The 13,222-nt window shown below is 37.6% G+C and overlaps 1 protein-coding gene across 1 annotated transcript in view; it reads left to right on the forward strand.

Annotated features, from left to right (window-relative positions):
• The window catches only part of GPC6 (glypican 6), a 1,061,298-nt gene that overhangs the window by 719,070 nt on the left and 329,006 nt on the right, over window positions 1-13,222 (forward strand). Inside the window, exon 4 of the mRNA XM_024755297.1 lies at window positions 6,871-7,036. Within this exon, the coding sequence (XP_024611065.1) occupies window positions 6,871-7,036 (166 nt within the window). The remainder of the gene's footprint in view (window positions 1-6,870; window positions 7,037-13,222) is intronic.

The following is a 13,222-nucleotide window of genomic DNA, read 5'->3' on the forward strand; positions in this document are numbered from 1 at the left end:
TTTTCCCTGAATTGATTTGGAAGTGAATGTATTCTGAACATTCCAACACTGGTAGAAGGTCTCCTTATTCATCCCCATAAATGTTGGATTAATGAAAGTTGCATGAGTGAATAAAGAAGAAACAAATTTACGTTCTCATGAACTTACTACAAAGCCAATTTATAGGTTGCTAATTGTTAAAGGATTATAATTAAAAAGTACTTAACAGGAAAACTACTTTTAATGTAATTTAATCATTCTTGAGGACTTCAGAAGACACTTCAGAATCTCATGATACATTAGGATGATGAGTAGAAACATCTTATCATTTAATATGACTACAGATTAGAAACTGTGGAGGATGGCATCTACTGTTGCTCAAAAACACATTTTGAATTTATTCTAGTTAAATAAGTCATTTACATTAACTTGTTTGTCTTTGGGAGACATATCTGTCTTCTGACAGATATGTTTAATTGATTATTTTGGCTATATGATTTCCATAGAAACAAGCACTTGCTAGGGATTTGTTCATTGTATATAAGTAAAGATTTATAACTTCCCCATGTTTTCTTGCTTTTTAAAACTACTTGAAGCGACAATCTTATTTTACATTGGCTACTATTAGGAATTGTTAATGTGAGCACCAAAGCATGAAATGTTGGTCCAGATACAGAAATCTTAAATATATTAAAGACCTGAAATGAATTGCTATTATATGGCTAAGGATACGCTATGCCTCAAATTGCATTTAGAAAACATAAGAATTACTTGCTATAACATCCTGACACACATGGTTAGCCAGGTAGATAAGTCTTAGTCCTACCTCCCAATACAGATTTATTAAGGACTCTTTTTGTATTCCTTGCCATGTTTCAATGTATCTTGCTTTTTTTACCTTTTAAAAAAGAAACACAAACAACAAAAAAAACCACAGACTAAGAGCTCAATTATTTTTATGTTATTTAATTTATTTTTCAGTTAATTTTACAAGGAACTCTTGTTATAAATTGTATTGTTGCTCCTCAAGTTGTATTATTATTCCTCGAAACTAGTCAACTATAAGTCATTCATTCTACAGACACGGCATCAAAAGAAGTTAACAGAAGGACTAAACCCATGATGCAAAGATTTCATATTGAAATATTACTTGGTTGACTCACAAACTTCTGTCTGTCTTTCCCGGAGTAGGATAATGGAGTAAGAACCATTGACTATTTTCTTTTTTCCCTCTAATATTGTAAATTCTTGACAAAGTATTATTAGTGGTGAAGGACAACATGTAAAAGTTATGTGAAAACACAAATAAGTACAAAAAGGAATGTTGTCATCATCTTTTTTTTCTTCACTTAAAAACGTTGTTTTATTTGTGCCAAGTAGGCCCCACTTTCATAAACATTATAATTTACTCTTTTACCTAAGTTTATTTCCCAGTCTACGTTGAATATCTAGGAAGCTACAGCTACATTTTTAAAAAATATCAAAAATCCACATTACCAACTTAAAAAACTCAACATTTGGTTTCTGAAGCTGTATTGTAGTCTTTATTGTTGCTAAATGAGCACAGTTTTCTTCAGTAGGAAATTTTTTCTAATAGTTCACAAAATTTACAAATTCATGGCATTACATTTTTGAGATCTTATTCTATCCTAAATTTTAAATAAGAGTTTAAAATATTTATTTATTTATTTACTTGGCTGCATTGGGTCCTAGTTGTGGCATGCGGGATCTTTTGTTGCAGCGCATGGGCTTCTCTAGTTGCGGCGTGTGGGCTTCTCTCTAGTTGTGGCATGGTCTCTAGAGCACGCGGGCTCAGTGGTTGCACCACACGGGCTCTCTAGTTGTGGCACACGGGCTCCAGAGTATGTGGGCTCAGTAGTTGTGGCATGCAGGCTCCAGAGCATGTGGGGTCAGTAGTTGTGGCACACAGGCTCCCTAGTTGTAGTGCTCCGGCTCCAGAGCACGTGGGCTCACTAGTCGCAGTGCGCAGGCTTAGTTGCCCCATGGCCTGTGGGATCTTAGTTCCCTGACCAGAGATCTAACCCATGTCCCCTGCATTGGAAGGCGGATTCTTAACCATTGGACCACCAGAGAAGTCCTTAAATATGAGTTTTTAGAACTCCTTTCTTTACTTTGGTTTTGCCAAATATATAGTTGTATCTATTGTTTCAGAATTACCGTTGTGGTTCTTTTAATGTTGCATATTTTCTAGAGACCAGCTGGTGAATGATTTGGTATCTGATGTGTATGAGAGCCTATTGAAATTAAAATCCTAGTATGGAAATTACTCAGAGGAAACTCACCACAAATTTAAACATAGATAATACACCCATTAGAATGACTAAAACAAAAAATAGTAATAATACCAAATACTGGAATTGACGTGAGGAAAACTGGGTCTCTCGCGTATTGCTGGTGGAAATGTAGAACATGCCGCACTGATCTAGAAAATAATTTGGCAGTTTTTTACAAACGAAACACACTCACCATCTGATCCATCAATTGTGCTTTCGGGCATTTATCCCAGATAAATGAAAACTAACGTTTGTGCCAAAAGACTGTACATGAATGCTCATGGCGACTTTATTCCTAATAGCAAAGTACTGGAAACAACCCAAGTATCCTTCAGTGCGTGAAGAGTTCAACAAATTTGGTACATCCAAACAACAGAATACTACTCAGCAATAGAAAGGAGTGAATACATACAACAACTTGAATGGACCTCCAAGGTATTATGCTCAGTTTCCAAAAAATGAAGCTCAGAATGTTATTGGGTTGGCCAAAAAGTTCGCTTGGGTTTTTCCGTAAGATGGTATGGAAAAACCCGAACGAACGTTTTGGCCAGCCCACATACAAAGTATTGATATATGATTCCTACAGTGATAAAATTATAGCGATGACAGATAGATTAGTGTTTGCCTGGTGATAGGGACAAGGGGTGGGGTGGAGGAAACACAAGAGCGTTCTTCTGTGGTGACGGAAAAGTTCTGTGAGTCGATTGTGGTGTGGTTACACAAATCTATACATAGGATTAAATTGCATAGAAGTGTCTACACACACACACACACACACACAAATGAATGCAGGTTGAAAAAATCATGAAAACTGAATAGGTCTATAAACTCAGTGGCAGCAATGTATCAACCTTAATTTGCTCATTTTGATATTGTCCTACAGCTATATGAGATGTTTCCATTGAGGAAAGGTGAGTGAAGGGTACCCAGGACTCCACTGGTTTTGCAGCTTCTTACGAGTCTATATTGATTTCAATATTAAAAGATTTTTAAAGAGTAGCTGTAGCATAATTATTAAACACTATTAAACATTTAAAAATAGAACCAGCCCTTCATACAACTGGCATTTAAAACAACCTTCTTTTCAGAGGCTTACTTCTAAAAGTCTTCAGTTTGAAGTGGTGATTTTTTATTTCAATTCAGGCATGCAGTTGTGTCGAAAAATATGGTCTGTGAACATAAAAGCTTCAACTTTGCTCCTCCGCTCGGTTTTCTTCTTCTTAAACTGCCCTTTATTTGACCAAGAAGGATATCATTTCCCGAAGTACCGAGAGAGCCATGTTTAACTTGAACAGCACTGTTCTTTTAGGTTATTAAGGCTGTTCAATTTTCACTATTTGTTGCTACCCTGAGTTGGAGACTCTTCTGAAACGTCAGACTGAGAAAATTGTACTAGTTCCAACACACACACACACACACACACACAGAGCAAAGCTTTGGAATTAGTGCAATCAATAACCTTTGAAAACAGAATTTAAAAGCAACAATTGAACGCTAAGATGTATAAAACCATCTTGTGCCTTTCTTCTTTGAATATCAGCGTGACCAAGGAATCAAGAAACACACTACAGAGTTCAACTGAAAAAGCATTGATTGAGTGCCTATATATCATAATACCTTATAATACATGCATTTATGCAGAGTGGTACAGGTTATAATGATGATAAAAGAGTCCACACTCGCCAAGAGATCTCAAATCTGCATCCCCAATATTGACAAATACCCTAGGTTTTATACTGGCACGTTTAGTGAGAAGAAGCAAAGCATCATATAATACCAATGGTGAGAAAACAAAAAATCCAACAGAGTCAAAGGAAGAAATAGCTTAGCCGGCTTGGGTGAAAATAGGATAGGTCTCTGGAGAGAGACATCAAGGTCAGGAGAGGAATTGCAAGGCTGTGAAAATCAAAACCCTACGGACAGTGGTTTGTAGGACTACAACCATATACCAAATAATAAAATGTATAAGAATTTGGAATTCCACAGACAGAGTTATCCTCTCTGTTCTCTGAATGGTACGGGATACATGTAGATAAAATAAATTTAAAAAAAAATTCTGCCCAATTGTGGATAAAATTTGGCATTTTCAACAAAATATCCTATAGATATTAGATATCCTATATCTATTAGATAAATAGACATGGTGGCACAGATGTATGCTCAAAAGAAAAGTCACCAGACTCCTCTATTTGTTCTCATTTTTTCGTTTTTGTTTTGTTGTTGGAAACTATGTCTTAGAATTAGTGGATACTAATACATTCTTTAAATAGTCTTATAAAGAAAGGCTAATTATGGACTTCCCTGGTGGCGCCGTGGTTAAGAATCCGCCTGCTAATGCAGGGGACACAGGTTCGAGCCCTGGTCCGGGAGGATCCCACATGCCGCAGAGCAACTAAGCCTATGCGCCACAACTACTGAGCCTGCGCTCTAGAGCCCGCAAGCCACAACTACTGAGCCCGCGTGCCACAACCACTGAAGCCCACGCGCCTAGAGCCTGTGCTCTGCAACAAGGAGAAGCCACCGCAATGAAGAGTAGCCCCCACTCGATGCAACTGGAGAAAGCCCGCGCACAGCAACGAAGACCTAATGCGGGCAAAAATAAATAAGTTTTTTAAAAATTAAAAACAAAAGAAAGGCTAGTTATATTTTACTTTATTTGATTTGGACTACTTAATGTGCTAACTTTTTATTGTTGATCGGGTTAATTCGTTTTATTAAAGCCAACATTAAATTACCAGGAAAAATAAAAATCAAAAGGTTAATATGTTATTTTGAAATGTATTACAAATAAGGTGGATTAATGGATGGGTGAGAAGGATAGATAGATGTGTGAAAAATCAGTGTACGAAAACGTTAAATGTAGAATCTAGGAGTGGGGATATGGGTGTTCACTATAAAAATCTTTCAATTTGTATGTTTGAAAATTTTCATAAAATTTTGGAAAGAAAATGCAAAAAAGGAAAAACATCAAAAGGACAATCAGAGATTTCGGCGCCCAGATAGATAGATAGATAGATTGATAGATTGCTTCATCTCCTGAAATAATAAACTAGGGACTTTGTCAGTATTCTTGACCTCAAACAAATAGACTGCCAAATATTTCTCCAGCAAAGATGGTTTATTCAGGACCAACAGAGAATTGCAATTTAGCAAAGGAAAGAGAGCACTTCTTTAGAGGGAAAAGAAAGTTGGGAGGGCTGTGATAAACAAAGAGTCCGTGGCTTTTCATTGGCTGAGTCCTTGCCAGGAAAGGAGTCTTTCTTCTTGCCATTGGGCTCTGCTCTCCTTGCAGGGCTTGAGAGCTCCCCCTTCTGGTCTCCCAACTCTATTTAATTGAGGGTTTCATTCATTAATTTTTTACAGTATACAGCAATTAAGAAAATGTTACAGAAACCAAAGCCTTGCATTAGAAACCTCAAATGTGGTTTGTAGGTAAAGGATAAAATGCTGGAGATTAGCTTTGGTAGTGCAAAGTATCCATTTATATGGAAATACCTTTTCCTGCCCCACCTTTACATTGGTGTTATGCTTTGTCAGTATCTGAATGTTCCAGGCATATATTGTCACCTGGGGGCCCAGATCTGTCCGATAAGACTCTAACTCTCCAGGAGATCCAAATGATACAAGTTAGGCTTGCCTTCAGATGGAGAGCACAAGAACAGAAACATGTAGCTACTTAACTTAAAGATCAACATTATATGGAACCAACCAAAAAAATACCTCACTAATGTTTATATCCAGTCATGAAAAAGAGCTTTCTGTACTTTTTTCTGATTTTGGTCCACACCATTTTAAATATTCTTTCCTCTTAAAGTCATATTGGAATTTTCAGTGAGTCTAAAAAAGACCTGATTGGTTTAGAATTGATTAACCTAGGAGTATTCACTGCTTATCGTATTCAAGGTAAATAGCACTTGATTAGGGGTTGATTAGTAGCTCCTCTGAATTCCTGCAAGCACTTCTCTTCACATTCAACATTGGATCCATCTTCCAAAGTTCCCAGAACTGCAAAGCTTCAGATTCCTGAAGAGGGTGCCTTGACAGTTCCATTGCTTCTAAGCAGGCCTGGGTCTCAGAAATCCCAGACAAGTTGATATTGATCCTTTTAAAAAAGTTATGTACAAAGGAAGTGTTTCTGCAAACCTCCTTTAGAAACAGGGTCAAATAACCAGTTGGAAAATTTTCTAAAGGTGTCACGTTAAACTTTAATAATACCTTCATTTTTATGGGGTTTTAACTTTGGAAATTGCTTTCACATGCATTATCTCATTGCATGTTCTAGTTCATTGAAACAGTGTCTAGGTTTTAGGGCTAAATTGCAATGACATAGATATCAAAATGTTGACAAGGACAATTCAAGAAAAATGATTACTACTATGCCAAACAGAAGTATTGACAAGGAACTGACTGACTTAAAGATCAAGTACTACAGTGTGTTAAGATTCTGATGGTTCCTTTAGCCCGCTGCCCTACTGCTGGAGCTTTCTCAGAGCCATTTCACCTTTTTTTTTTTTCAAGGAGGAAATGAGTCACTTCTTTTTGTCTCCTTCCATCCTTCTTATTTCTGATTTTCTTTTTCTTTTTAATCAATCTCCAGGTGAGCCCAACCCCAGGCTGCATCCGTGCGCTCATGAAGATGCTGTACTGCCCTTACTGTCGGGGACTCCCCACGGTGAGACCATGCAACAACTACTGCCTCAATGTCATGAAGGGCTGCCTGGCAAATCAGGCTGATCTCGACACCGAGTGGAATCTGTTTATAGGTAAGGAGCGGCTCAGCGGATCCAAGGAGAGGGGTGTGGGAACAGCAGGCGTCCGTGGTACCTGATGGACAGGTCCAAACTGGTGATGACTTGTAGAGACTAGGAGGATTAAAACAAACACAGGTGCGTCCGCGCGCGCGCACACACACACACACACACACACACACACACGCACACACACAGCGTTTAGCAAATTATAAATATATTGCATTTTCTTTATTTTTTGTAAACCTGAAAAATAAGACTTCCTGGTCTATTGTGAAGGACAGTCCTGTTACAGATTGTACGAGCCAGCTGTACTGAATTAGCTGATCTCTCTGATGAAGATAAAAGTAATCTTGTTGAATTTCTGGGAGCTCCTGTGAGTAAGGGACATGTTAGAAAAGAATCTTGTTTTAAGAAAAAGCCCACAGTACTGTCTCTTTCTTATTTGTAGTATCTGAACATAGTCACAGATATTAGTAAACAATTCCTTCCTTAAACATCTATGATGAAAATAACTCAATATTTTTGCTAAAATATGCAGATTTTCTTCCTCAGTCTCTAGAGAAGAATGTTTTCAGCACAGCAGCATGAAACAGCCTTCCTGTCTTTAGAAGGGAGGAAGGAGGGAGGTGGGGAGATACAGGGAAGTTCTGTGAATCACCGCTGTGGTCTGGAGTGGCAGAAACCACTCATGAGTCTGCACTGCCGAAAGATATTTCCCAAATAGCTATCCAAGGATGAAAGGACAAATTTCATAGGTAGGCTTCTCCCAGGAAAATGCACAGACCTTGAAAGAGTAAATGTGTTTTCTCCCCCTCTGTCAAATGGCCTTCAAATAAAAGTACTTTCAGTTGCTTTTACTGGGATTGCATAGTGACAAGCAGAGTGGTGCCAGTAACAGTGGCACTCGTCAGCCTCGGAGGGACTAAGTTATTTATGCAAACCTCTAAACCAGAAGGCTTGAGTAAAGTCTTCTGACATCTAAGATTTGGGTAAGAAAGGAAAAAGATGCATCGGAATGCAAAGAAACCTTAGCCCACCGTGCAAAAATGCGCATTCAGCCTTGGCGTCAAAAGCCATTACCTGATACGCTATTATGCTCAGGAAGCCCAGAGAAAACCGTTTTGAAGTTTTAGAAAAAAGATTTTAGAGTGGGTAGATCCAAATGGAAGTCATCCAACAAAATCTCAGAATTCATTACAGAGAGAATAAACTGATGTATTTCTTCTCTCTCCCTTCAGTGGGAGGACAAAATCCTTTTGTGTGATCTTGGGTTACCTCATTTGAGAAATGAAGGAGTTTTTTAAAAGTTAATCATTAAGGTACCTTTCTAACTCAAAAATGATATGATCCTTTGCTACGATTTTTGTTCTTTGCTAAGATTTTGGAGAGAAGTATGAATATTTTTTAAAAAGTAAGCCTGATCTTCTAAAATATAAATTTACATGAATTTTGGCAAAGACGTTACCTAAATAATGCTAATTAAAAAATACTCTCATCCTTCATTAGTCTACTCAATTCAAAAGGAAAAAGTAATTCAAATGTATTATATTGGTATAATCATATTGTCACTTGCATATGTAAAGCCTAAACTAAAACACTTTTATAAATCATTGAGAGTGGTAAAATTAAAACAAATCTGTAAATTAAATGCAAACTATAAGTAAAAAAAAAAACTTAAGGTTACCCAAAAAAGTACTCTCATCAAGAAATCTAAAAAGATTTACCTATTTAGAAAAACAGATAAAACCTCATCGCATCACCACTCTTGAATCATAAAGATTATTCATACGGTTTGGTTGAAACTGCCGTAATTCATAGCACAGTTAAACTGTTTTGGTCAGCTTGCAATTTTTTGATGAAAGTAGGCATGTGGATTTTGTTAAGTAGAGCAGGACACGATTAAAAATGAGAATATGGGCTTTTTAACTTGTAAGAGCAACAGTGACTTCTTAATTGGCTTTTTTTTCTCAGTCCTGGCTGGGTATTTGACGTGAAACAAATCCTTCTACTTCAATCAACTGGGTTTCCTAGATGCCAGTTTGATGTGAAATTGAATGTCTGGAAAATCATTTCATTTGAAAACCTAAAATTTGAACCCAGCCTATGTTGGAGTACCTGATGTTGTACCATACGTTGGAAGGGAACCTCATGGCAGTCCTACCGTCCTAATATATTTCATACCTCTTGCTCCCCTATCTCATTTTTTATTTGTCCTAGAGATCTCGAAGAAAATTCTAACAATTTTCTTTCTTTGGGTTTTCCTACGGCATTGAGAATTGACCACCCACCTAGACTTACAGGGCAAAATATGTTCTTACTAATACTTGTCCGGATGTGAAGCGTTAGTTCACGAATTTATTACATGAATTAGTCAAATGTGCCAAGTCCATTTCCTACACAGATACGTCCAAGATGACAGTGTTCATGAACGCAGCAGCGAAAGATCAGTGAGCAAATCAGTAATTCAACAAAAATTATATATAATAGCCCTCTCTCTGATTAGCACCTGCATCCCATCACTCTTGGGCTCCCAGCATCTTGTCATCAAACCCTTTACTCCTACTGCTGTCAGTTGCACGTGCCGTCTCTGTCTGCTACGTTAATGTCCTAGTTTATACATTTTTAATACATGGTCATCTAAAATGTTAACAGTGACATTCAAGCAACCATCAGTAAAAACAAAGATCGAACTGGTGGTACATTCTCATCATCTTTAATTATGAATTAATTGAAAGTGATTTGTAACGATTTAGAATTCAGTTGGTGTCTGCATCATGTCAAAAGAAAGGCACTCCACTGATAAAATGAAATGTTTTAAGTGTTCAAGTAAAAACCCCAGTGGTATCCCATTCAGTTCTGAGGTCCTGTAGTTTTTTTTTTCTTTTTTGTTTTTTTTAGTCCTAGGGGAAAAATAAATCAGGAGTTCTACTTGGGATATATTTTCATAGTCTGAGGGAAAACGGTTTGTGGGCAGAACGCAGTCGTTTCGGTAATGTCCTGTGGTTCTTTTGAGTGTTTGGCATTGATACCAGCATTCCACAGATAAGAGTTGTTCCATTGGACAAGGGACCACGTTGCAGATTACACCTAGCTTGTGAGCGCAAAAGTTAAGGCTGAAGTTACATTTATATGGCTATAATAAATCTTGCTTCTACTTAAGAATCTAGGATATGTGGGAAAGCCTCCTCCTAACATCTGGTACCTTCTGTAACTAGAGAATAGAATGGACTGAGAATTAGAAAGGAAAAAAAAAATGGTTTTTCAGTATTAGGAAGCAAATGTTGGTGAGACTAAAGATGGATTCTGTGTTGTTCTGTCATTTTTTTATTACTGAAGTGCTGTAGGATACTTATTACTGTAAGTAAAAGGCAAAATGATCTCTGTAGTTCCATGTAAAAGTGAGACCTTAACGTGTTTTTTCCCAACACGGGAGCTTAAGTTTTCAGGTTATCCCAGTTAGTGAACGCTTAGACTCTTAACATATTAATTCAACTCATTATATTGAGTAAGCTAGACACGTACATTTTTTTGCCCTCAGGGAATTTGATGTAGTTAAATTAATTAATTATCAACTGTGATAAAGTGTTATGAAAATAGAAGCACAGGATGCTAAGTTTCTCCTCAGCGGGGGAACTTAACCGCATCCGGGGGGTCAGGGAAGCCCTACCTTGCTAAGTATAGAATAAAATACTTATTCTATTGAATAAGTATTGAATTATCATTGTCAAACATAGTTGATGTTGAGCAGCCGTAATATATATAATTGTGACATTATAGGACCCAAGTATTAGCAAGTCCCCGTGACGACTTCAATAGGTCTAGCGCGATCTATCAGCGGTTCTTAAATACTTGGTTTATTTTTGACACGTTTTACGATCAACTCTCACCACCACCACTGCAACTGACTTGAAATGATAAGATTTGGAAAAATGTGTGTTCCTTTTTTGTCCAGAAAAGGTTGAGTTCTCTGGTCTATTGGTACCCTCTAATGAGGGAGAGACAGAAGAGCAGTATTTTTAATGTAAGCCTTTAGGCCTTGGGCACTCGTAGATCAGACAAACCAGTGATATCAAACTTTCTGGGCTTTCTTCCTCCTTTCAAACCAATCAATTACTAAAGTCTCAAGACAGAAAACTGGCACGAGAATACAAACAGAAAACCCAGTGTAAGTACCACATCTGTGCCAGGCCAAGAGACAATGCAGTGGGTACTGTTCATTCATCCTCTCGTTTATTCATATATACAGCACACATTTGCTGAGTGTCTAGCATGGATCTTGCTCTGGTGTAAGCATTGGAGTAGAGAAGGTAAGGCCCTGCCTGCTGAGAACAGGGCTCAATATATGTTCTTTGAATGGAATAAACGGAAACAAGTAGGCAGAGGAATAGACAGGAATGCAGGCTGTTCTGTTTTACTTTGTAAGTCTACTCTTTTAATGGAAGTATGACTACATCAGTCATTTAAAAAGTGCATATCCCTGTTGTTAACGGACTCTATGAGTGCAGGGATGGCAGAAACAAATCAGATAATGTGCCTGGTTCTTTCATTGTGACAGCTGCTATCGAGTTGTAAATTAGAGCCAGCCGCAAGGAAGCTGTGTTAGGTCAGTCAAAGGACTCGTGTCATCTTATAAATGGCTGTTTGGGGACACGGATGACTTTCTTAGGACCTGTAAGAGTTGTTTCATCCTCAGGGTATTTAGTGCATTCACAACTTTCTGTCTGGGGGAAATGTTGCTAGATAAACACGTATCGTTTCTTATAAGTAAACTTGGGTTATCTCTTTATAAAATGTACAGGACTGTGAGATGTTGCATTTCAGAAGGATATAAAACAAACACAAGGAGCTATTTCAAGCGTTTGTATGAGATACTCCTTTCAAAGACTTTCTTAAGCATGAAATCCTATAAATCTGATACATGTTTTAGTTATAAAGAATTCCGTAGTAAATGTGATATGACCGTGGCTGATATATCCTGAAATGCCATGTTTCAAAAACCTCTAGACCCTAAACATAGAAAATTATTTCAAGAACTGTAGCTAGCAGCAAGCTCTCAAGGCTTCTTCATCTCTACTTTGTAGAGAGAAGACAAGAGCCTATTCAATAATACAGGCCAGAAACTCAACTCTTAACTTGAGGAACAATATAGCCAAAGCAATTATGGTAGAATCTGATCTCACTGTTAGCTATAGAACTTACTTTTGCCCTTGTGCGTTCCTAGAAGCACCAAGAAAGATTTAAAAAAAAACAACAGAAACACTTTATTTTCTATCAGTTGAAATCTAACCCCTCTCAAACCTCTGCCTTCCTTTTATAGTCATCGATTCAATATTCCTCATTTCTCATGGACATTTATCATATGCTGTGTTCTCTCTGTAATGCTGGCAGAATGCATAAGCAGTGCTAACTGCTCACTGAGAAAAATCAAAAAGAAAGAAAACAGTTGGCTGGTACCCAGCAGCCTTTCACGAGCAGCATTTGTTATCAATTTCCTACGTTTAGAAAGCGCTTTACTTCTGAACTCTGCATACGTGAAAATATTTCTCTATGACACAAGAGGGTTAAAGTCTTAAGGGTGGTATAATGTATGGGGCGATTCAGCAAACACAGAGGGAGGCATTTCCTGACCTCTGAACACTTACTAATACTGATCGGCAACTCAAGGGATTCATGGGACTTGAATTTCCATTCTGAATCAAGCAGATTTTCCCATGGATCAAAGCAGGCAAAGCACATGAAACCTAAAATTCCTTGGTGTAATAGACAAGCAGCCCTTCTAAGGTATGCAGTATGTGTTTCCCTGATCCCCAGTGCCAACTCCTGTTCATCCATCTCTTCCAGTTCCCACATACTCAACTTCTGTACAATTTATAATTATAGTTATTCCATTTTCTACTTACTGATGACTATAAATGACATTCTAAATTAGAGTTTCAAGTTGGAATTCATGGTGCAATGTGACGCCAACTAATGGTCTGTAACGTGGCATACCTATTTTTGCAAGTATAAAATTCTTTAGGATATAAAATGTTCCATTTATACTGGGAATTTCCCTGAAATACCTCTCCTGCCTTATCATGCTCTCCAATTTCTATGAGAACCAGTTACAGAAGGATTTCGTTTACCAGGAGAAAGCAGAGCACATCAGAATTATTCAAAGTGGCTAGAGAATTGCCTTTGTGTTTGGGATTTTACCTT

The sequence above is a fragment of the Neophocaena asiaeorientalis genome, unplaced genomic scaffold (assembly GCF_003031525.2).
Source record: "Neophocaena asiaeorientalis asiaeorientalis breed wild unplaced genomic scaffold, Neophocaena_asiaeorientalis_V1.1 scaffold141, whole genome shotgun sequence".
Classification (NCBI taxonomy): Eukaryota; Metazoa; Chordata; class Mammalia; order Artiodactyla; family Phocoenidae; genus Neophocaena; species Neophocaena asiaeorientalis.